Below are 26,110 nucleotides of genomic sequence, written 5' to 3' on the forward strand. Positions count from 1 at the left end.
GAAATCAGACATGCAAAATGTTAACAAAAAGAACCAGATGTTTTGTTTTTTGTTGAAGCCTCTCTTACAGGGTGAATATTTATTTTTGTAGCAAGTAGATCGGAATGCATAAGTAAAGAAAAGCTGGATTCATCTGTTCGGTCAGCATTGATTAGTGCAGGAGTGCTGGTTCAGGATCACAAACAGACTGCTTTCATTAGTGCTTTTTGAAAGTCATTCAGATTCAATCCAAATCCAACGCATGTTTCTTTAATCTGCATATTGTGCGGAGGGTGCTGTAGCATATGCTAGTAAAGACGAGGCTGCCTGCGTCTCAGAACTAACGGAAACAAGATGTTCAGCTTTGAAGTTGAGTATGATCATATTCAGTGATTTGACAGTGAGGGAACTCACATGCAAGTATTGCATTATCTAGTGTTTTCACAGCATGGGGACAGTTGCCTTGGGGTCAGAGGGGTCAGCCAAAAGGTCAGGAGAGGAGGAAGAGGAGAGGAATTTGGCTGCTGTGCTACAGAATAGTTATTCTCTGCTGCACAAGCTCAGCATGTCTCTGTGAGGATGAGCTCAGGGCTCATTTGGTCTCTGTCCCAGTCCGACACCACGTTTCATCTATTCCTGCTTTCTTTCTTGCTCGCTTCTTTTCCTTTTTTGGTTTCCTGCTTGTTGTCGTGCTTTTCCTACAAAGTCATACTTGAGCTAATTTGGCATTGACAGCTAGACATATACAGTGTGCCAAAGACAGGACGATACAGCTAAAGTTACCCTCCCGATGTCTGACTATAGCTTTGATACATCATCTGAAGTTTGGTTATATATCAGTGAAACATGTTATCAGGGTGTGTTTTGCTCCACATATATTAATGAAAGCGTTCCTTTTCTTTTTTACTGTTTACACTAAAATACGTTTCACATCATGGGTTACCTCTCAGCATGTTTCATCTTTATTAACCCTTTCATGGATTTCATCAAAAGGAGGAAATAAGCGGAGAGATTTAGGACAAGTTCCATTAGGTTCTCCTCAGAGACATCATTACATCTCCATTATTATCAACTTCCTGTGCAGCTTTCCCTCCCTCACACCCTGTCTCTGTCCTGTGTGGCCTCTCAGCCTGTCCAATATCTCTGTTTATTGTTTACTCTTTGCTATTTTACCCCCTCTCCCTCTTACTTTTCCTTCATCCATTCTTTTTCCCTGTAAAGCTACTGTTCTTGCTCACTGATACTTTGCATTTATGGACACATTCCATTTAGTTTTTAATGCAAGCTTGTTTGTAAATGAGGTAGTTTCTATTTAGGCACTCAAATGTCTGTCGAGAGGATTGGATTGCTCAGGGCTGCTGCTGTAAGGTAGGTCTAACTGCTCCAATACATTATAGCAAATGTGGTACGGTTTGATGTTTGAAACCTTGCAGCTCAGGCGGATCTTTTGGTATTTTGTGAAAAATGTAGTTTTTTGACTTTCCTGCTTTTGTCATTTATGTGAGGTTTTTTTCTTCTTCTCTTGCCGAGTTTTGTCCTGCAGCAGTGCAAAGTTTTACCCACAGTTATTGAGATGGAAAGTAGATCTTGGAAAGCAGCATTTTGAACTCCTACTTTGTTTCAACAGCAGATGTCTCACATGTTGCACTCAATCACTGGCCAAGCCTCCCTCCACCCCTCCCTTCCTCCCTCTTGCCTTCTTTGTTTCTTCCTCTCTTTGATTCACTGCTGCTTTCCTCCACAGTGCTGTCCCACTTTTCAGTCCAAGTTCAGTGTGATGTGCACAGTGTTGTACGTGACACTTTTGTCTTTATTAATATGTTATTTTAATTCATGCGGCTCAGCAGCACGAGGTGGGTGTTTTACAATAAGGTGCTGTTTTTGGTCACCATTTAAAATCTAACACTGTCTGGAGGCTGTTAATCATCTTCAGTGCCAAAGGCTTTTTCCCAATGCATTAATGCAGTATCACTCCAGTTCCCTGCTTCTTCTTTTTAAGCATTTTATTTAAAATGAATACTCAAAGAGGTCAAGGTAGAATAATTACTTGTTCTTTCTATTCCTCTCCCTTTGTGAGTTTAAAATTTTAAGCAAAAGCCAAAACTGTATTTGATCCAGACTACACCGTTCTCCCTTCCAAGTGTTTTCATCCCTTTGAGTCTCCGGACCACTGCTTTTTAAAAAAAAAAGGTCTGTGGAAATGTATTTCTCCTCATCCACATCATCCACTGGAGTCCCTTTGGTGGTTACTACACCCAGTTTCACAAGTTAAACTGCAGATGCTCATGAAGAAGTACACACAAGGTGACTTTAAGTTAAAAGCACTGTGTCAGCGCTGAAAGCTGTAGAGGAGACAGGAAAATGACTTTGAGGAAAGAAGCAAAAATAAACACAAACATGCTTTTCTTCAACTTGGAAAGTTCATGCATTAATACAGTGTTCAGTTTTTGCGATATCCTAATCTAGCACTTTTTCGAGTTGTGTATTTGTGTGACACCGGTGCGGAAAGGCTGAGTTTTATCTTTCTCTTATCTTCTTTCCACAGGTGATTTGTGTTTTTTAAAGGAAGGAAACCTTCCTCAAAACGGGCAGAGCAATGGAGCCGCCGAGGGAAAAGCACACGAAACAAACTGTAGAATTAAAAATATAATTTATTATGTTTAAATAGTTAAAAATATAAAATGAATTAAAACAACCTTGGCCAAGGGAAGACACAATAAAAATCAATAACACACAACATTAAAAGTCCAGTGGAATCCACCACGGCCTAAAAGTCACAGAAAACTAAGAGGTCCAGCGTAGTATTAAAAGAGGGAAACCCAGCGGAGTCCTCGCCTTCCTCCCCGCATTCCACGTCCTGGTGCACTGAAGAAAGGGAGGGAGCGGCAGTCACTATTCCTTTGGCAGTTTTACTTTATAAAAAGGATAAGTCACAGACTTACCCGGGTGGGCAGAGCTCTCAACTCCGCCCGCCGCTTCCTCAAACTGCAATCGGCACCGCGGTCTCACTGCTTCTGTTCTCTCCGCGGTGCACGAACTGGCTCTTGTCGCTCTTGTCACCTGACTGCCGCTACGCGTCTCTAGTCGCTGGTCATCTGCCTTTTCTCCGCTGATCGCTTCCCCTTTCCAGTCGCTGGTCGTCTCCCCCCTAATCGTCTCGCTTCCTCTGCTTTAAACACCAGCTCCAACCCTCTTATCTGTCATTCAGCACTCTGTAAATTACTTTCCTTTCCTCACAGGTGTGTCCAATTAGTAAAAACAGGGGAAAGGGCGGAGTCTCTCCAGGACAATTTGCCGGCAACTAAAACATGCAACTAAATAAAACACTGCACAAAATACATGCAATATAAAAAAATAAATATATACACTTCACATAAAAATACAGCACAGCAAACAACATCCGTCCTTCCCTGGATGACATCCCCCCACACTAAAATATTAGCAGTCCCTGCTAATGCTCTCTCTCTCAATAACGCTCTGGTGGGATCCCACGCGTGGTCCTAATGGACCGTCTAAGGGAGATACCTGAATCACTCTGGTGAGGTGACACACATTCAGTAAGGGGTAAAAACCCATAAAACACTGGCGCTGGGTAATCCGAAGGGCCGGTGGTCGGCTCCTCCGTAGGAGGGGTAAAATCTGTTTGAGGAGCAAGGCACACTTTTAAGGCATTCCTATGTAAAATTTGTATATTACCCCCCTTTTCTGGTTTGACCTTATACACTAAGCCCGTATCTCCCACCTGTTCCAACACCACATACGGCTCAGGAGACCACCAGGGACACAGTTTTCCTTTGCCCTGTCTGTTTCGATCCCGTACCCAGACTCTCTCCCCGGGCAACAATGGGAAGGTACAGCCCCTTTTTTCATACTGACTTTTGTGTTGGGAGGCCGCACGATGCATCCTCTGTCCCGCCAAGCGGTAAGCTAGGGAGAGTTTCTGTTGATGAGAACGCACCCACTCACTTACACCCTGCCTCATCTGCTGTGGCGCCACGCCTAAGGCCACGTCCACAGGAAGTCGCAAGTGTCGCCCAAACATCAAATAGGCAGGCGCATAGCCTGTGGAACTATGGACAGTATTGTTGTAAGCATGAACAAGTTCCGGCAAATTTCCTACCCACTGGCTCTGCCTAACCGATTCTAGTGAGCGGAGCATGTTCAGTAGGGTCTGATTGAACCGTTCTACACTACCATTCCCCGCAGGGTGGTAAGGTGTCGTGCGGCTTTTAGTTATACCATAGGTATCACAGAGTTGTTTCATTAATGCAGATTCAAAATTAGACCCACGGTCGGAATGGAGTCGGCCTGGGCAACCAAACGGCTGTATCACATACTTCCATAAAGCCTTTACTGTAGTCTCTGCTGTTTGGTTTATTGTAGGGATAGCCCAAGCGAACCGCGTAAACAGATCAGTCACCACAAGTATGTTTTGATAAGTGTCAGTTGGTCGGCCTAAGGACAAAAAATCCATGCCTACAATCTCCAGAGGGTACGAGACTGAAATAGGGTGCAGTGGGGCCCTAGGTTCTACTCTCTCCTTTTGTAGACTACAGGGGACACAACCCAGATGAAACTGACGTACCTGCGCTTCCATGCTAACCCAATAGAACCGCTGCCGTATCCGGGAGAGGGTTCGATCTACCCCTGCATGGGCAGCAGCCTCATGGACCTTCCGCCACACCTCATGGCACCTGGAACTAGGACACACCACTTGATAACAAGTCTCCTGGGTATATTCATCCAACACCCTACGGCACAGTACTCCGTCTTTAAGAAGAAGTCTTTTTCGCTGCTGCAGGAGTCGCCGCACACCATGTGACAATGCCTGACGTTCTGACTTTGTGGGTGCAACCTGGCCTTCCAGAAGTTGTTTTACCACTTGAATATCCGGATCGTGAACTTGTGCTTCTGCCCAGTCACTCCCCTCTACCTCACAGGTCAATTCAATGGCCGCTGACGTGACTCCACGCTCCGATCCAGCCCCCTCCGGGTGCTCTGCTGGGACAGCGGGGAATCGAGAAAGGGCATCAGCATTAATATTGCTCTTACCCGAACGATACTTGATCTCATAGTCAAAAGAGGCCAGCTGGGCAACCCAACGTTGTTCCACTGCACCCAAACGGGCAGTCTGTAAATGGGCCACAGGATTATTATCAGTATACACAACGAATCGTGCACCAGTCAAATAGTCTTTGAACTTTTCGGCAACTGCCCACTTAAGGGCTAACAGCTCCAACTTGAAGGAACTATAGTTCGCGTCATTCCGTTCCGCGCGGTGTAAGCTTCTGCTGGCGTACGCTATTACCCTTTCTTGGCCCTCTTGAGCCTGCGCCAGAACGGCTCCCAGCCCACAACCACTGGCATCAGTGTACACAATAAAGGGAAGGGAGTAGTCTGCGTACGCTAAAACAGGTGCCTGCGTTAAAGCTGCTTTGAGGGCTTCAAATGCCGCTTGACACTCTGGGGACCACTGTACTTTGCGACGGTCTGTTCTCTTGTTTACAGGGACCCCCGTCAATAATGCATTTAAAGGGCGTGCGATCTTAGCAAAGCCGGACACAAAACGTCTATAGTAGCCAGCTAGGCCCAAAAAGGCTCTGACTTGTCTGATGGCATCAGGAACCGGCCAATCCATCACTGCAGAAATCTTATCAGGGTCTGGTCTTACACCGTCCTTATCCACTACATGCCCCAGAAATTTCACCTCCTGTTGCAGGAACTCGCACTTGTTCGGCTGTAACTTCAACCCATGACGCCACAGCTTCCGAAACACTTCATCGAGATGCTGTAAATGAGACGAGAAGTCAGGTGAATAAATGATAATGTCATCTAAGTACACCAACAAAGACTCCGCAATCTGTCCACTCAGACAGTGTTGCATCAGGCGTTGAAATGTAGCGGGTGCATTGCACAGACCAAACGGCATCCGCTCGAACTCAAACAACCCAACGGGGGTCGTAAAAGCAGTCTTTTCTCTGTCCTTCGGGTCCATTTGGACCTGCCAGTATCCACTGGCTAAGTCCAGGGTGGAAAACCACTTCGCCCGAGTAAGGCTTGTCAATGTCTCTTCTATTCGTGGCAAGGGGAAAGCATCCTTATGCGTCACCGCATTCAATTTTCTGTAGTCCACACAGAACCTCCAGGCGCCATCCTTTTTTCTCACCAAAACAATGGGTGCAGCCCACGGGCTACAGCTTTCCCGGATAACTCCCTTTGCCATCATATCTGCCAAGAGACTCCTCATTTCCTTATACATTGCGGGGGGCAAAGGACGATACCTCTCTCTAATGGGAGCTGCATCACCTGTGGGGATACAATGATGCACCAGGTCAGTCCTCCCAAAATCTTCGTCATCTTTAGAGAACACCTTCTCCCATTTAAGCAATAAAGCACGTAGCTCGCCCTGTTGCAGTTCAGACAGATCAGGTCTTTCAATCAGTTTATTCATCTCCTCAGGTAATCCCTCCTCCTCCGTGGGGGCGCCACTATCGACCAGAGCCACCTCCACCACACCGTCCGTCCCAAGGGACAGGCTCAGGTCTTGGGAGCCATGTACGTCAGCTTCATCCACACAGGATAGCTTTCCCAGCTTCTGGTAGCGACCTATAGAAAGAGGATAGGGGTGTGGGTTACAAATCCTCACTGGCACTCTCCCGGCCCTCACCACGACAAGGGTTCTCGCCACCCCCACATCGGGGGTTTCAGACAGTGCCTCCACCAGGGCACAATAATCTGTTCCTTGCGGACCCATCTGAGTCCGGCCCCACACCATTATTTCACTCTTCGGGGGAACTTTAATTTTGCATCGGCCAGCTAGCCGTACATACCCCACCATTCCGTCCTCCACTGTACTTGCTTCTATCCGTCTGCATGTTGCGAAGGCAACCCTCCAGGCCTGTTGATTCATTAATTGCTGTGGGACAGGAGCAGTCCTTTCTGGCCACTTAAATACATTCCAACAGGCAGCCACAACATTCATACCAACGATCAGTGGGTGCGTGCAATGGTCATCTTTTACCACCACAACCCCGCGTCCAGGAACTTTAATACCTTCTACTTCCATGTCCAGGACAGCATAGGTGGTATAGGGAATTTCCAGACCATTTGCAACTCTCAGCTTAAAGGCGGTTGGAGTTTTCTCAAGCTTAGCCTGGAAGAAATGCTCATTAAACAGACTCTCCTGTATCAAAGTCACTTGTGATCCTGTATCCAACAAGCCCTGAAGCTCCACCCCCTCGATCACTATCTTCACTGTTGGACACTGCCCAATAAATGTTTCTGTGGCCCTTAATTCCTTAGGTGAACCAAAAGCCCCCGCCCCTCGGACCTCAGCAGCAGGGTCATCTAGTTTAAACTTGGCTGGGAAGACATGGAGGTCTGGCAAAACCTAGCTATATGTCCTGCTTGTTTACACCTCCGACAAATAGGCTGTCCTTGTGCATCCCAGCTAGCACTCGATTGTCGCGGTCTTCTCCTAAACTGAGGTGCAGGCGGCAGAGTAGCTGCAGCTGGCTGAGTGGAGCCTCTAATTTCCCTTACTAGCTCTTGTGCCAATCCTTTCATTTGTGTCTTAACCTCCTCCAGTATCTCCTGTTTTAACACCTGTCTCCAATCTTCTTTCTGTTCGACCTTAAAAGGAACATGAGACTTATTTACAGACAGGCAGGTTACTTCAGACTGGGGCTGTACATGTTCTGAGTCTAGGAGCAGTGCCTCCTGGCGTATGGCAGCAAAATCTTGATCTGGATTACGCCGCACATAGACCTTCAGTGCCTGACTTACAGGGCCCTCCCGCAATCCTAGCAACAATTGATCTCGCAGAGCTGCATCAGAGGGAACATTATCTGGATCATGCTTTCGCAACCTACAGTATAATTCTCTCAACCGCAAAATAAATGAAGATACAGTTTCACTTAAGTTCTGAGTACAACTAAAAAACTGTGACCTAAGAACCGGGATGGGGACACGATCACCATATAAGGAGTCTAAAAAAGAAAAGATTTTTTGTACTTTATCTCTTTCATAGGTTTCAAGGACACTGACCTGACGTTTAGCTTCCCCTGCTAGCGCTCCCAACACAATAGCAACTTTCCTCACTTCAGACAAATCTTGCGATCCCAGCAGCCCCCGCATCTGTTCCTTCCAATCCTGATATTGCACATCTTGATCAGGCCCTTTAAATTTCGGCAGCCACGGGGCTCCGGGATATACAGGCATCATCATCTTTGCTATTCCCTCAGCTACCCCAACTGCTCTTGCTCCGTATCACTGTCGACAACGCCAATTATGTGACACCGGTGCGGAAAGGCTGAGTTTTATCTTTCTCTTATCTTCTTTCCACAGGTGATTTGTGTTTTTTAAAGGAAGGAAACCTTCCTCAAAACGGGCAGAGCAATGGAGCCGCCGAGGGAAAAGCACACGAAACAAACTGTAGAATTAAAAATATAATTTATTATGTTTAAATAGTTAAAAATATAAAATGAATTAAAACAACCTTGGCCAAGGGAAGACACAATAAAAATCAATAACACACAACATTAAAAGTCCAGTGGAATCCACCACGGCCTAAAAGTCACAGAAAACTAAGAGGTCCAGCGTAGTATTAAAAGAGGGAAACCCAGCGGAGTCCTCGCCTTCCTCCCCGCATTCCACGTCCTGGTGCACTGAAGAAAGGGAGGGAGCGGCAGTCACTATTCCTTTGGCAGTTTTACTTTATAAAAAGGATAAGTCACAGACTTACCCGGGTGGGCAGAGCTCTCAACTCCGCCCGCCGCTTCCTCAAACTGCAATCGGCACCGCGGTCTCACTGCTTCTGTTCTCTCCGCGGTGCACGAACTGGCTCTTGTCGCTCTTGTCACCTGACTGCCGCTACGCGTCTCTAGTCGCTGGTCATCTGCCTTTTCTCCGCTGATCGCTTCCCCTTTCCAGTCGCTGGTCGTCTCCCCCCTAATCGTCTCGCTTCCTCTGCTTTAAACACCAGCTCCAACCCTCTTATCTGTCATTCAGCACTCTGTAAATTACTTTCCTTTCCTCACAGGTGTGTCCAATTAGTAAAAACAGGGGAAAGGGCGGAGTCTCTCCAGGACAATTTGCCGGCAACTAAAACATGCAACTAAATAAAACACTGCACAAAATACATGCAATATAAAAAAATAAATATATACACTTCACATAAAAATACAGCACAGCAAACAACATCCGTCCTTCCCTGGATGACATTTGTAGAAGGTTATTACTAACTAAACAAAACAAAAACCATTAAAAAAGTTTCTCGTAAGTTATTTGAGTCAGTAGATCAGGGATTAAGGAGTTAAGTGTGGCATTTCTTTACAGGAACAGTGTCTCACTCAGTCTGGATAATCCACAGTCAACAGTTTCCAGAGGGACTGTTCCTGTAGTGGAAAGCTGCTAACATTGCCTGAAAATTTCAATAGCAGATGAACAAAAACCTGGCAGATAATCAAGGCAGCTAGAATGTAAGGCTGGCTGCTTCCTCTCAAGCTCATCCTGTCCACCTTCTCCCCCCTTCCGTCGGCTCTTTGTTACTTCGGGAACATGGCGCAAACAATTTCTCTTCAACGATGTAATCCGATAACAACTGATGTCTTTACCCGTCGGCTTCCCGTGGCTGTCATGCCACCGGCTATTGTAGTTAATAATACAACAGCTTCTTGCCATTTTTTGTGTTTCTTTTTATCGCGGTGTAACTGATTTCAATTGAAAGCCTGCGTGCGCTAGTACCTCTTGCCACGAGTTCCCAGAATCCTTTGCGGTTTTACCCCTGAATGACGTCACATTTTCAATCTCTATAGCCTGAGCAACAGGATCAAAGTCAGTTGTGCTCTGCAATTAGTCTGCACCCCACGGCCTTCTCTCCAGAGCATACTTCATGGTGAAGCACATGTAAACACAGGAAGCATCATAAGTGTATTTCTGGCAGGAAGTTGTGATAGCCGGTGACGGCTGCTCATTACTGCTGACCCAGAGATGGTTGTCTCCTGTGTTCGTGACGCAGATGAACATTTTCAGTTTCCCCAAACCTGCTGAAGAGAAAATATACAAAAAAAACCTGAACTCTTCGATTTTTTTATACATAGAAATACAACTATACAAGTTCTTTCAGCAGAAACTGTCAAGAGTTTATTAAAAATGAGATGGAATGAAAGAAAATAGGTCAGGATTTTGTTTTTACAGAGCAGGGTCCCCGATTTAATGTTTTCACTCAGTAGTTTATTATTTTGTTATATTTCTTTTTTTTGTTTTTGTATTTTACATTGAAAAATGGATTTGTCTATAATACAGCCATGTGTTGACAGAAGATGCCAGAATACTCTGTGTAGCTTAGGACCCTATTTAACGTTACACATAGTTGTGCGATTTATTACGGGTTTTCTGCCCGTCCTGCAGGCTGACAGTTGGTAGGAGTGGGTAGAACTATTAGGAATTAAAAAGGAAAAGAGAAATATCGGGGTGCTGTTTTACCCTCAGCTGATTTTGGTCCCCCTTTTGTTCTCAAAGCACAGTAGGTTAAAACCATTCACTGCATATAAACAAGGTTAACTGGTCTATAGACATTCTCTTCATGTCTGGAAGACAGACCTAAACATGGAGACCTTTGACAATCTCTGAGAGTGACTGCAGTCGTCAGGCTGCGACTGTGTGCAGGAATGTTTGCTCCTATCAGGTGACCTGAGCTTGTGATCAAAGTGGTCATGAGTGTTCAACAGCCTCAGGGTGTAGGGAACCAATTAGTCACCACAAGTTGTGATGAATTAGGAGCTGGCTTTGTCAAACTGAACGTGTCCAGTGTTTGATGGTTTTTCGTGTGAGCCGATTTAATGCAAGTTTGCTCGGCTAATGTCATCTCAGGATGGTGCTGCGTGATGGTGATTATCTCTCTTGTTCACAGTATTCACAAAGTATTTTCCTTTATTTGATAAAATACTGCCATTTGGTATCCAAATGGCAGTATTGTCACCATGCAAAATATTGCAATACTATGTTGTAGCTACATGCCACCCTGTAAAACGATTATATTCACTTATCTCATGGGGTTTAACAGTTTTCTGCTTCATTTGAAAAACCTATTATGTGTTTCCCTTTCATCATTTTTATATTTTTCACCATTCTTCATGCCCCTCCCCTTAACTGAGGACAGAACAGAATTTAGATAAAGGTATTTGGCAGTTAGGCTCTGATGGCCGTGTTGGTGTTAGAGATTAGAGCAGGACCTCCCGGAGGCTGCTGGTGGAGATGAAGCTGGAGACTTGAATGGAGCCTGAAAGATGAGAGGCAGCGATGGGGAGGAGGCAGATTGCATGAAGGCGACTGCAAAGGAGAAAGATGCGCAGTGAGATTTAAAGTATGCGGCGTGAATGCTGATTGGTCTGAACAAGGCTGGGAGAAAGATGATTGGACTAGACCACTGATGTCACAAACAGCTTGACAGCTTGTAAAAGTGGAAGAGATTTGAAGCTCAGATTTAGCCGGCAACACCTGGGAGCAGACAGATGTGAGACTGTAGATCTACCTTATTGAACTTGCACATAAGCTTCGTTAAAATGATGCATGAGACAGACCTTCTGCTTGAGCATGCACAGGAGCGTGAAAGAGGCAGAAAGATTGTATTAAGAGACAAAGTTGGAGGAAGAAAGTGTGGCCATATCAAAATTTGCAGTATTTTGACATATTACAGCTCTTTTCAGTAATACAAAACATGACTCCATGAAATTACAGTTTACATCCAACTTTTTTTTACATTTTAGGACTTGAATCACTTGTAATCACCTGCACAGAAGCGCTATTTGTTACTGGGGTTTGTGTGGCTGTAAATAAACTTGCCGTTCAGACCAAATGGCTGAGATTGTTGTGGTGGACTCTGTAAAATACACAGGAAATGGAAACCTGAGCTAAAGGGCTTAAACATGTGGAGGATCACACACAGAGACAGACGAACAGGAGGCAAAGAAAGTGAGCCAGCGTCTCCCGGCACTGTGACTTAATTAAAAGAGCACACGAAAAAAAAGGAGGGAGACGGACCTCCTGGCATGATTTGTGTTTGTGCTGACAGTACAGCCTGTTGCTGCTTTGCCCACTTATCTGACATCAGACGCTGCTGCTTTAGAGGCTACATATGAGAGCGGGAGAGAGGAAACATAGGCCAACACTGAGACACAAACAGATGACAGAGAAAGAAGAAAAATGGCAAACCCTCCCACCGTCCCCCCTCCTTCTTTTTCGGTTTGACCATTTGGCTGTCAGATGGACCTCGGCAGAGAGCGAGAGAGAGAAAAGAGGGGGAACGATTCAAAAGTGAAGAAAGGAAGAAAAGAGAAGGAGAAGGGGAAAGGAAGGAGGGCAAAGGAGGGGGACCGACAACTCCAACCAAACGGGAATAAAAGAGGGCGTGGAGAAGGCAGAGAGCGTCCAGGGAAAAGGACAAATAAGTTGGAAAGTGAAGAAGGGGAGTAAGTAGGGAGAGGGAGAGAAAAAGAGGGAAAACACAGTGGGACTAAAGAAGGAAAGAGAGAAGTAGGAGGAGGGGGACCAAGCAGGGGGGAGTTTTCCCTCTGAGGAGGCAGAGATCATAAAAAGCCCTCCTCCACAGCTGTGAACATCGCAGTCACACGCACACTTGCATGACAGTACTCACATGCTGCAGCAGTTTGCTCAGTCCACTGTTAGTTTGTGAAACTTGCACATAAGACACACTCAGAGGCTGATAGTCCCATAAGAACACAAGAAAATAGGCAGGGCAGCAATGGGCTGGGAGCATGGAGACTCCCATTGACTTCTACAGACACTTCTCCTGGCTGAAAAAGGTGAGTTAGGGTTTGTTTATATGCTCCTTCTCCTGCGTCTTCTTCTTCCCCCCTTTTTAAATATATTCGTGTCTGTCCGTGTTGCACATTCCTTTCATTAGGTTGATGCCTCGGAGGAAACTTTTAGTTGGAAAACAGAGAGAGGGGAGAGATGTTTGAAGGAGAAGCTGCCGTCGCAAAGCAGTTGTTCCACTTTAGATGCCTGACATTGTCCTGCTGTTATTGTTTTATTTCCTGGCGACAGACTTTGTGATGTAATTTCCCTCAGCTCAAGAGCTGGACTGCATCTCCTGTTGTTGTTGTGTTATGAAGGCACGCATCCACGAGGACTGTGTTATCAGATTGGAAATATTCACTATCAGCTGATTGTTGTTGTCAAAGCAGTGTCTAATGCTCTGGGGGTTAAGCAGAGAGAGACTTAGCGCTGCAGGATCTGTGTTGTAAAGACCTGTGAGCAAGTCTTTAACTGATGAGATACCACATTTGTCTGATTTACTTAGGTTTATTTAATTTATCTTTAAAATCGTGAAGCTATGCTGCTTTTAAGCATGCTAGTGTTTTACATTATTGCAGTTTCTTTCTTCAAGATGTGACCTTTAAACTAACATTCACAGATCATTCACAGAGTTCCAGCAACTGCTAAGGTCAATGGCAAAGATCTCAAGGTGACAGTAAATCAGCTTATGCTGTTTTTATTGATGCCTCTCTCTGGGATTTATTCTGTGAATCTATATGATAAGAAATTAATTGTGCAAAGTTTTCTTCACTGAAGGTGTCGCTCTGTCTCTTTTAAGGGGCTTCTTCACATGCTTAAAAGATTTTGCTGCATTTTGCCTCATTCACATCATTCTGCATTACTTCCTATCTGTTTCTCTAATATCTAACATTTAACGCTAAAACGTTATTCTACTCGGACTTCTCTGACACAGTGACTCATCAGAATAATAGAAAGTTTAAGCCTGTCAGTGAGTCCCCCTAGACTTCCATGAGCCTTGTGTCATTTTTATGGATTATTATTTTATATTTTGCCACAGTGGACGTATATTTTGAGAAATGACTCTTCACCAGGGCAGAGAATGTGTAAAAACAGGCTCTTTGTTTGACTTCTTGAAGTAGACCTGGACTGAAGACATGTTGGCCAGTCTGCACTTCATCACACTAATTCAAAAGGCTGTGAGAGGGTCAGGACTTGGTTATAAGGTTAGATAAGAGCATCTTACCACTTGGCCACCAGATGGTGAGTTACACTTCTAGGAACATTATTAGGTCAGGTTTATCTTTTAGCTAAATGAGTGAGATGAATAACTTTCATTTCAAAGTTTGCTGGGATAAAAAATATCCATTCATCTTTTACTGCTTATCCAGGTCCGGTAGGAGGGTTCAGCACTCTAAGCAAAAAAGCACAGACTTCCCTCATTGCATTCATAAAGTCACCAGTCAAGAGGTTTGCTAAACTTACCCCAAACTAAGGTTTATTAATGGCTCAATCTGGAGCACTGATACAATCAGTTGTCTACCTCCAGTGCACTGAACAAATGTGATGCTACTTCATGTTATAGTTACAGTTGGAAAGAGGAACTTGGATGACAAAGTTAACCATAGACTGAACCAATAACTAGTAGGCACGGCTACAACGACCCAGCTGAAACTGTCCTGAACTCTGTTTTGCTCTGTCAGTGCATCGTTGTGATTTTCCTCTTAGTGTTTCAAATCGTCCAACAGATTACTGACAGGATTTGTTTTACTGCCACGTCTGCATCTTATAATGTATCTGAGGTAGAGTGAAGTTAGGGGTGGAGTGAAATAGCATTAAATAAATGAACCCTTACAAAGGTGCACAGATGCATCTGTGTGTGAGGATGTACATCTGAGTTCTTTTACTTGCTGTTGACCTGGCCAGCATGTGTGAAATAAACATTAGCATGTTAAAACGTATTTAAATTAAATTAACATTATTTATGCAATACAATCTCTTTTCTTATTTTTTAGTAAGATAGCTAAGTTACTCATTCAGTCTGTTTAGTTAAAAATGGAATAAAGCCTTTGTTAGCATTCAGCAGATTAGCTTGATCTCAATGCTAGCCCATGTGAGTTGATACTCCCCTGAGGCTACACATCTCATTCTGGCAGTTATAACTCTCATCACGCTGCTTCAGCCTTCACAGTTGCTTTGCGACTCACTTCTGCTCTACAACTGATCCACCTCAGTGTCCTGCATATGATCATTTATTCCTGATTTGTTCTGTGGGTGGGTGTGGGCTTTCCACATATGCTCAGAGAACATCACAGGGTCCCACAACAGCAAAGCTGCCATTTATAAATTGTTCCAGATACGACTACAGTGATAAACAAGTTTATTAGACCAGTGTAAGGTTTTTTATGTTTCTGTAATGATCAATGCACCAGTGTGCAGAAGTTCAGGCCTTTTGACTTTCTTCTGTTAATTATTTTTATTCAGTTTCACTCACTTCTCTATTGATATTAATTGTGTTTTATTGTTATACAGCACTTTGTGGCTTTTATGTCTTTGAAAAGCACCATATAAATAAAGTTCACTTCCTTACTTACTAATCAAAATTCTATTTTTAAAGCTAAAATACAATTATCGTTGCTATCTATGAATTTTCAAATGTAGTGCTTTACAAAAAAAACTCCAGAGAGCACAGTTATTTACTTGCATTTGAAAAATTTGTTTTAATGTTTGAATTGATTAACTTTTGATTTCTCAGAGAAGTCCAGTGCGCCAGCTCAAATTTGGGCATCAAAATCGGAACTCAGTTAATTCAGTGTTTTTATGACAGTTGGTCTGATACAATTGTTAAATAAGCACTGTACATATTTACTTCAGATAATGAGGACCAAATTAGCAAAGAGTTTTAAAGAGCAAATTAGGTGATCATTTTGTTTAATGCGTGTGTGATGGTTACTTCCAGACAGAGAAAAGGCCATTTATTTTAGTAGTATACTAAACCAGCTATCATTCCCTTCTCCCACACTGCCAGCTTGGTCCTGTTTCCTTTTTCTTTGTCTTTTTTTAAACAAACGTAACAGTAAACAGCTGTTTTCATCTTCGAATTGCTGAGGCTAACGTGATTATAGTGGTAAGATCAAGATGAAGGTTAATCAAACTTGGATATGGAGAAACAGAAATGACAATTCATCCTAAATGCCACTGACTCACCTTCAGATTCACTTTCCACACTCAGTGGGACTGTTTACTGTCAAGTTGAGCAGACAGCAAATTGAATTGGACTTTAAATTGCATTTAGAGACACTGTGGTGTGACTAGAGAGAATACCTAAGCTAATGTGCTGCACACGCTGCTGCAGCGCTAAATCGAATGAGCACTCACGACTCAGATTAGGGCCAACGAGGGACGAAAACCAAAAACTAAAAGCATTTGGTTTTGGATAGAAGGTCAGGCTTTGACTTTGAAAGTGAGCAGTAAAATTCTACATGAATTCTGTGGACGTACATGTTACCTGCTTACAGAGCGCTGACCTTTGGAGCACTTTTATGTGAATCACTTAAAGTAGGTGGGTAGTGTGCTGCATGCTGTCATGCATTCTTAGACACTGGGATCACGCCACTGTATGTCATTACAGTTCCACCCATTCCACTGGCCACAACATTTATTGTGAATACACCGAGAAAAGTACGACTAATAAAACATGTCTGTATTCATTCCAGTGTAATCATTTATATTGAGTGGATAGTGTTTCCTCTCCTCTTGTGCAAAGCCTTGTTAAATATTTGGTCTGCTGCAGTGAAGTGTACTCACTTTATATAAATTGTACTAGAACTATGATTCGAATTTCATTAGTGTTGAATAAAATATGAATTTTTTGGTCCTGTTTTTTGAGAGAACATCTTGAAAAAACTCAAAAGGTAATTTCATATTTAGCTCTAAATGATTTAAATATTTTCCTAGCTGATTAGAGGAATCATTTCACTATTTCACTATTATCATAAATACCTGATTTAATATATTTGAATAAAAATGTGCTGTGTAAGCAAAAACCACTCAAGGTAATGGGTCAGTATTTATTTAACTGATGCTCCACCCTGTTTTTACTTGTACTGGAAGCACTTTTACTTCATGATACAAACTGAAACGCCTCTAAAAACGTAATATTTTCTAGGTTCACAGAGAGAACCTGTTTAATTAAATTTTTACTGCTACTAATATTCTAGTAGTTTTCAGCTAAATTTCCCAGATTTAGTCAGAAGTGCTAATGGAAAACTCAAGGAAACTGAAAAAACAACTGCAGAACTGTAATATATAATGATAGTGCAAAGACATTACACTGTGGCCCCAAATCGTCTTGCTCTGTCCATTCTCACTCAATCCACCAGGCGATAACAGATAAAAACAGACTGGCCTGGTTTCTTTTATCGGTCCATTCAAACGCTGTGTCATCACCACCCTGAAATGGCCTTGCTTCTCTTCGGTCTTCTGATGGGAAGATCTGTGATTACAGCAGATTTCCCACTGGAATGAGAAACTGTAAATGTAACATTATTACAGCCTTACATTTTATAACTTAAGAGACACTCTGAAAGAAACAGTTTGTCCCCCACCCCCTTTCTACCCCCGTCTCTGTTTAATTTCAAGTCTGATAATGGGTTTAATGCATCCATATGGTCCACGTCAGGTGACCTAGCTGGTGTACATCCTGTGACCTCAGCTTCAGACAGTTCATCCAGGATTACAGGCTGATTTTAGGGTTTTTCATCTGTGTGCTGAGACGGCCTTTGAGGGATGAAAGAGACTGATAAGGTTTTGGAAGCTCACTAATGTGCCTTGAAGCTAAAGTTTAGAGTAGTTGTTGTGGCATCAGATAAGAGTTTCAGCTAAAAGCACAAAAAAACCCCTCGATGTTTACGTTTTCTTTAAAACTGGGTCATCGTCATGATAGTAGGAAAGGTCGGCTTCTTGTAGCAAACAGTTACATTTACACTGCTGCATATTTTAGCCTAAAGGCGTTTTATATATTTATTTTTTCTGGACTTTGAAGCTAGTTAAGCTAATCGTAGTTTAGATGGGTGTGGAGTGGATTTTTGGCAGTAAGAGGCTTAAATGTTGATTGCTTAAATGACAGTAATGGTTGTGGGGATTGTTGGCAAATCTGGGCCCCCCTCAAATCTTTAGGGACAGATGCAGAAAGTTCCACCGACACACGATCATCATTGTACAAGAAAACACTGCAGATGCCATAATCAGCATAGTGTCACGGTTCTGGGTCCGTTGGACCCAGTATTTTGAGTTCATTATGTTTTGGTACTTTTGCATCATGGATTTTCCTTTATGTTTCTCTGGTACTTGGTGTTTCAGTTATCTTGGTGTTTTTCTATATTATGATTTATGATCTGATACTGTTGTGATTATGATTATCATTTAGTAGCCTTTGGTCAGTGTCAAGTCTGTCTCTGTCTAGTCTGTGTCTTAGTAAAGTGTGTTTTGTTTCCTGTTTTACTTTGAAGGTTCTTGTTCCTGTCTGATGTTAGTATGTGCAGCTTTGTTCCCCCTGTCTCGTTAGCCCTGATCTCTCCCAGCTGTGTCTCCCTCCTGTTGCCGATTCCCCCGTTACTACCCTGTGTATATAAGCCCTGTGTTTTCCCATGCTCGGTGTCGCGTTGTACCATCAGATTGTGCCTGTGTGTCCTTGGTCTCAGTGTTCCATCATCACTTCATGTTTGTTTTCCTGCCAGCAATAAAGCTGAGGTTTTTGAGTTTCAATTCTGTGTTCGAGTCCTGCATTTGGATCCTCATCTCTGCCTACCCGCACACAGAGCCCTGACAGAACGACGCGACCAGTAATGGATCCAGCAGACTCCGTATGGTATCGGCGACCCGCAGTCTCCACCTTCCTCAAGGAGAGGGAGAGGCAGGGGGCTAGGTGTGCCTGGGAGCACGAGTCACCATTCGATGGGTCTCGTTTGGCTCTGGGTGGGCCCCGCAGCTTCCAAACTGCGATGGCTACCGCCGTTCCATCAGCTGTTCCGTCAGGGATGCGAGGGGCCAAGCGCTCTCCCTCGACGGCAGTAGCTCCTCCGTTTTCTGGTGTCACTCCACCGCTGCTCTCAGAATTCAGGCCCTGCAGGAGGGGCAAGCAGCGACGAAAGAAGGATTATGTGGTGGAAGACACTGGGCTTACTCCACTGCAATCCTTTGCTTTGTTTTTGGGACTTCCACGATCGGAGCTACACAAACTTCCCGCCTCTTCGTCCCAGCCCGGCCCACTGAAAGACTTTCGGCCCGGTCTGCAGGAGGATTCGCAGTCTGGCTTATCTCCCTCTTCCCAGAGTGAGCGACGCTCACGCAGCCGTCGCTCCGCTTCCTCTGGACAGTCAGCAGTGGTGAGCAACAAAGACTGTCTATCTCATGCACCTCCTGAACTCATGAACATAACAAACAATAAATCCACCCCTAAGATTCTGAAGACTACCTGCCATTCAAGTGAATCTAAATCCACTAACTTAAAGGTAGTTGAGTCTGTGTTTGTTAACCCTGTGAACCCCTGCTCTGAGGATTTAAGAACCTGTTTTCATTCTGCCCAATCTGAACCTAGTGTTAAAATGAATAAGACTACTCCACTTAAATCTGGGGGGAGAAATGTTCGAACTGCTGTGAAATTTCCGGAGGCTTCAAGTTCTGTTTTCAAGTCAGCTGAAAGGGGGGTGGTTAATGTTTCTAAGCCAGCCTTTCAACCATGTACTTTTCAGCAAGGGCGCAGGCAGTTGGTAGGGACAGAAATTGCAGGCTGTAACTCAGGCTCTCTGAAGGAAGGGGCTGTCTGTTCCCCAAGGACATTTAAGGACTCTAGTTGCACCTCTCTACAGTCTATTAAGACCGTGGCTCTTCCCAGGGACTGTTCTGTGTCCCGGTTGAATGTTTCTGAGGTTGCCCACTCTGCTAAGACTATATGCCCAGACCCAGTTGGCAATATTGGGCATTTTGAGACCATTCCTGAGCTTCTCGCTCCTCCTGTTTCTGCTCCTAGGGTAGCTCGGGCCCAGCGTTCCCCTCCACCCATTTCAGTTCCTCGGGTGGAAGGGTTTGGTGTTCAGCTGGTGCCGGCACCCGTTCCTGTGTCAGCTGGAGGCTCAGGTGAGCCCTTCCAGCAGTTTTTGTCGTGTTCAGAAGGCTCAGGAGGATTAGCTCAGTCACCATCACAACCACCATCACTACAACCTTTATGGCAGTTCCCAGCTCAGTTTTCCGATCAGCAGCCACCTTCAGCTCAGTTTTCCGATCAGCAGCCACCTTCAGCTCAGTTTTCCGATCAGCAGCCACCTTCAGCTCAGTTTTCCGATCAGCAGCCACCTTCAGCTCAGTTTTCCGATCAGCAGCCACCTTCAGCTCAGTTTTCCGATCAGCAGCCACCTTCAGCTCAGTTTTCCGTGTCACCTGGTCAGCAGCCACCTTCAGCTCAGTTTCCCGTGTCACCTGGTCAGCAGCCGTCTGTAGCCCAGTCACCAACTCCACCACCACCACTATCACCTCAAGTTCAGTTATCCATGGCTCAGTCGCTACCTCAATCAGACTTTTTGCAGACTTTATTACGGTCCATGGCCCAGTCAGTAGCGCAGCTAGTGCAGGAATCGTTAGCTTTGTCTTCTGCTAAATCAGCCTCTCATCTCCACCCTCAGTCAGGGGTCCCTATTGCCTCTGGCCCTGCATCTACTCCAGCTGGAGGGCCCGAGGAGCCCGTCCAGCCTCAAGTTTCGTCAGCTGGGGGTTCGGGAGAACCCAGCCGGCCTCATGTTTCGTCTGCTGGGGGTTCGGGTGAACCCAGCCGGCCTCATGTTTCGTCTGCTGGGGGTTCGGGTGAACCCAGCCGGCCTCATGTTTCGTCTGCTGGGGGTTCGGGTGAACCCAGCCGGCCTCATGTTTCGTCTGCTGGGGGTTCGGGTGAACCCAGCCGGCCTCATGTTTCGTCTGCTGGGGGTTTGGGAGAACCCAGCCGGCGTCATGCCTCATCAGCTGGGGGTTTGGGAGAACCCAGCCGGTGTCATGCTTCATCAGCTGGAGGGCCCGAGGAGCCCGTCCGGCCTCATGCCACGTCTGCTGGAGGGCCCGAGGAGCCCGTCCGGCCTCATGCCACGTCTGCTGGAGGGCCCGAGGAGCCCGTCCGGCCTCATGCCACGTCTGCTGGAGGGCCCGAGGAGCCCACCCAGCACCACGCCTCGTTAGCTGACGGTCCTGGAGGACCCAGCCAGCACATCCTCACATCTGCTGACAGTCCGGGGAGGTCTGTTCAGCCGTCACCTGCTGACTCATCCCCCGCGACTTCCACATCACCGCCTGCAGCCGTCCCGCTGCCCTCAGGTTCCGCAGCCGTCCCGCTGCCGTCAGGTTCCGCCTCCGTGTCTTCATCCACGCCTGGTCCGGCCTCCGTGTCTTCATCCACGCCTGGTCCTGCCTCGTCTGGTCCTGTGGTTGCCACGCCGCCGTCAGAGCCAGCTCGACCCGTTCCGCCTCACCTCTGCCGGCCGTTTTCCGGGCCTCTAAGGTGGCATCATGGCCTTTGGGGACGGCCTCCGGAAAGGGTTTGTCGCCGCTGCTGGCATCGCAGCCGCCCTCCGAACCTGCTCAGTGGCCGCCACTGCCTTCCAAGTGGTCGGCCTCCGGAACTGTTCGCCCGTCGCCGCCGTTGCCGTGTGCACGGTCGGCCTCCAGAACTGTTCGCCTGTCGCCGCCGTTGCCGTGTGCACGGTCGGCCCCCTGAACTTTTTGTGGACTCTTGGTGAGCTCTGGTTTCGTTTTGTTTTTGATATGCTTTCCTGTGTTTTTTGGACTCTGGTGCTCCTTGTTTTTTGTTTGGGCTCTGTCCCTCCATCCTGGACCCCCTCCGCCCGCCCTGGCCTGGTGCTTTGTTGTGCTTTTTTTTTTGTTTGTTTGGGGCTGTCGGGAGTCAGCCCTTAGAGGGGGGGTACTGTCACGGTTCTGGGTCCGTTGGACCCAGTATTTTGAGTTCATTATGTTTTGGTACTTTTGCATCATGGATTTTCCTTTATGTTTCTCTGGTACTTGGTGTTTCAGTTATCTTGGTGTTTTTCTATATTATGATTTATGATCTGATACTGTTGTGATTATGATTATCATTTAGTAGCCTTTGGTCAGTGTCAAGTCTGTCTCTGTCTAGTCTGTGTCTTAGTAAAGTGTGTTTTGTTTCCTGTTTTACTTTGAAGGTTCTTGTTCCTGTCTGATGTTAGTATGTGCAGCTTTGTTCCCCCTGTCTCGTTAGCCCTGATCTCTCCCAGCTGTGTCTCCCTCCTGTTGCCGATTCCCCCGTTACTACCCTGTGTATATAAGCCCTGTGTTTTCCCATGCTCGGTGTCGCGTCGTACCATCAGATTGTGCCTGTGTGTCCTTGGTCTCAGTGTTCCATCATCACTTCATGTTTGTTTTCCTGCCAGCAATAAAGCTGAGGTTTTTGAGTTTCAATTCTGTGTTCGAGTCCTGCATTTGGATCCTCATCTCTGCCTACCCGCACACAGAGCCCTGACACATAGTCTGTGGTTAAAAATGAAATATCATTTAATTCCACCAAAAACACGATGAGCTTTTCTTGAAGAAAAATATTTAACAAATGAAATATATATTTTTCCTGTCCTCTCTGGACTGTCTCATGCCCTACAGAACATGGACGCATTCAGTGTTTAGTTCTTTGTAGTAATCTTGTAGTAGTCCTGAGCAACCTCAGCATTCATCTAAAATGCAATTTGAACTCCTACAGGACAAACGCGACCATCTCATGTTTGCAAATTGGTTGTTAACTTAAGCTTTAGTATCACCAGTGGGATGTTTGATGAATACAGCTACCTGCTGCTGATGGAAATCAGTGGTAACCAAGTTCAGTACTTCAGATATTAAAACAAACTAATTGTTTTAGCCAAAATGTGCTAACAGCTGAGGTGAACTGCAGTGCTGAGCGATGACAATGTGGTTTTACTACTACAAGTGATTTTAACATTATCCACAGTCATTTGATTGATTGTAATAATTGATAATAATAATTGTCATACTTAATTCAGGCCTAAATTTCACACACAGTCTTGATATATTACCAGAATGACCATCAGTTCCTTTACAGCTGCTACTGCTTTCTGTCATTTCAGGTGGAAACAGATCTATAATGGACTTTTGGGCTGGTGTCAATACTAGTGTTTCAAGTAGTCATATACAAGGTTCATACTTTTATAGCATATATCCACACTGGATGTTTGGTGGTGAGAGGGAAAAACACAATCAAACATGTAGAAGCAGGTGCAAGTGAAATTATCTTAAACACAAGTAAACACAGACATGGTTGAGACGAGCACCAGAATGGAGAAGAGAGGTGATTTAAGTGACTCTGGAAATGGCACGGTTGTTGATGCCAAACAAGGTGGTCGGAACATTTAAGAAACTGCTGATCTACTTTTCCCAAATAAAACAGAGTTTGCAGAGCCTGAAATGGTCTGAAAAAAGAAAACATCCGGTGATTTCCCTGTGTGAAAATGCCCAGCTGATGTAAGACGTCAACGGTAACTCAAAGACTCACTCCTTACAACCAAGATTTGTTGAAGAGCACTTCTGAATGCGCAGCACTTCAAAACATGAAGCAGATGAGAACTAGGAGAAGACCACACCAAGTGCCTTCCTGATTGCTGATCACATACATCCCTTTAATGACCACAGTGTACCTTATCTCCTGACAGCTGTTTCCAGCAGGATGGCACGCCATGTCTGAAAGCTCAAATCATTTCAAACTGGTGTCTTGAACATGACGATGCGTTCACTGTGCTCAAATGGCCTCCAGAGTCACCAGATACCAATCCAGCAGAGCACCTTTGGGATCATAGATGTTTAACTGACAGCTGTCATGTCAGTATACACCAAAACCTCTGAGGAATGTTTCCAGCACCTTCTTGAATCTGGTTTAAAAGAAATAGCAAGATTTCTGTTAAGGGCAAACATAGTGTTGAAGCTCCAGTTTTAAGAGCTCATTCGGTTTGAGCTGTAATGTAATATTGCTGTTTCCCACACAGTCTTTGTTTGGCATTGATACAGTGTTACTGGCCAGTACACGTCACTCTGTTTCTTAACATTATGTAGGGTTAGCACAAAGCTAAATCTCAGCTGCAGTTTAACAGGCCTGCAAGTGCAAACTGATTTAGCCAAAGTGTTTCTAACAACAGGTGGTATTTCTAATCTTGCTGACAGAAGCAGAAAATATCATCTTATCATAAGAATGTTTTCCTCTCTTTCCAAATGTTTGCAGCAGCATGTTGGGGAGCGGAGGAGCCAGCAGCATTCAAACACATTCTGACTCTTAAAGCTGAGCAGAGAAATGGAAACAGGACAGACATCATCATTCAGGAATAAAGCCATTTAAAAATTGTTCGGCTTGACTTTCATTTTCACTTCCTGAGTTGTGGAGTGCATAATTCTGCCATAACCTTAATAGCAGGGTAATAAGGAACTGGCAAAAGAACTTCTGACCAAAGGGAAATGTCTCTTTCACTGTTTGCATGTTCTTAAGTTCACATTAGAAAGCATTTCTATTTCGACACAGAGCCTGACACGGCTTTTTCTCCTGACAGGCTGCTGCAAATACATTGATATCTGATATGTTTTGTTAGACTTACAGTAGTCAGAGATGAAAAAGGTGGAAATTATAGCACAAGCTTTAGCACAATGTCGATGATTTGGCTCCGCTATCCTGCTATTTCCAGATTAACAGAAGTCAGATGAGTCAGATGATGTTTCATAACTTCGTATCATGTGCTTTGTGAAAAATGTGTATTTATACAGCATCGGCTCTGTGAGTTCCTTGTGCAAGAGTCAGCAGTCTTGCCCAGACCAGCTCTGGACATTAAGCGAGAGGATTATGTGTACAGCTTGGTTCTTTGTCAAACTCTGAAGCATCAGCAGCGCAAAAATCAGCAATATTCTGACATTTATATGCATTTAACGTTAGCAGCTAAGCCATATTACTGGCTGTTTATAATCTTACTGTATAGATATTTCAGTCTGACTACCTGTAATCTAACAGTTTACACGTCTTTGTATTTTAAATTCAACATTGGCAATATGTATGTTTGCTGAATCATGCATTTTGCTTTTGTTCAAAGCATCCCAGACAAAGTAAATAAGTTATTTTCTGACTTCAACAGCACTTTTTATAATGTATTTGTGCAGTTTTGTGAATAATAGATACTCTTTTCTGCTTTAGAGAACCTAGTTGTATCTGGCTTATGAGTAGCTAGATGAAATTGCCCCTGTCTTGGGGAAGCGCATCCCCCCCGTTTGTTGGGTGGTTAAGGTGTAATTCAGCATCAGACCTGCCAAATTTAGCTTCCATGTGCCAAACTAAGATGTTTAGGATGAGCAGGCATCTATTCATCTGTGGTTTAGACAAATAAACACTCATTAGGAAGCTTTTGTTGCAGGCTAACAAGTTGTCATCTCCACCTCTCACATACACACCAAAAAAGCCACTGACTAAAATCCGCTAACAGAAGCTTGGAAACGGTCACCTTGGCTACCTTCATTTTTTCTATACAGTCTTTGGTGTAAACAAGACTGCAGTTTTGCTGATTTAGGGACAGAGGATGTGCCTCTCTGCTTCAGTGCTTGAAGATAAAAATAAGCCATCCCTTATCTTTCATCCTTAACCTCTTCATGAACTTTGTGTGTTTCTTCTGTGTGCATTTGTCCAGGTGAACCTCTGTTCTCCAGCCAACAATGAAACTTACCAAGAACGACTGCTTCGCCTAGAGGGAGACAAGGAGTCTCTGGTGCTACAGGTCAGATATTTCTTATCTATCTAAGTTATAGACGGTGTCAACTGAACATTTAATACAAAGACACATACAGTATGTACGCAACGTGCCTATGCTGCCTGTGTACTTTCATATCACATTTTCAGAGTGTACTTTTTCTTTGCTGTCCCAGTTTGCTTGTTCAGATGTGGTTGTAATTATTTTGGCATGCACAACTACATCTAACTTTTTGATCCCTGCCATAAATGAGCCAGGAGACTGTCTGGCAGGATTTGTTCCACGCTGGAAAAACATCTTGTCCTTTAATCTGTAATCCTGTGAGTTCAGATATTTCGTGTTATTTCATAACAAAACATGTCCGGACACCTTCGAAAGCATGTGAGGGTGTTTACATACGACTTGTGCAGTAACCGCCAGCGCCTAGTCGGCTGCAGTAAAGATGATTATATGTCATCTAACTATATGATGTCAGGAGGTGCTCTGTGCTGTCAAAACTCTTTAATAGCCAGTTCATGCAGCTGTGATTTCCACAG

The 26,110-nt window shown here is 44.6% G+C and overlaps 1 protein-coding gene across 1 annotated transcript in view; it reads left to right on the plus strand.

Annotated features, from left to right (window-relative positions):
- Positions 1-26,110, plus strand: part of ppfibp2b (PPFIA binding protein 2b) — a 103,355-nt gene that overhangs the window by 35,532 nt on the left and 41,713 nt on the right. Inside the window, exon 4 of the mRNA XM_076886880.1 lies at positions 25,515-25,601. Coding sequence (XP_076742995.1) covers positions 25,515-25,601 — 87 coding nt within the window. The remainder of the gene's footprint in view (positions 1-25,514; positions 25,602-26,110) is intronic.

This window comes from Maylandia zebra, linkage group LG7, assembly GCF_041146795.1.
Source record: "Maylandia zebra isolate NMK-2024a linkage group LG7, Mzebra_GT3a, whole genome shotgun sequence".
Taxonomy (NCBI): domain Eukaryota; kingdom Metazoa; phylum Chordata; class Actinopteri; order Cichliformes; family Cichlidae; genus Maylandia; species Maylandia zebra.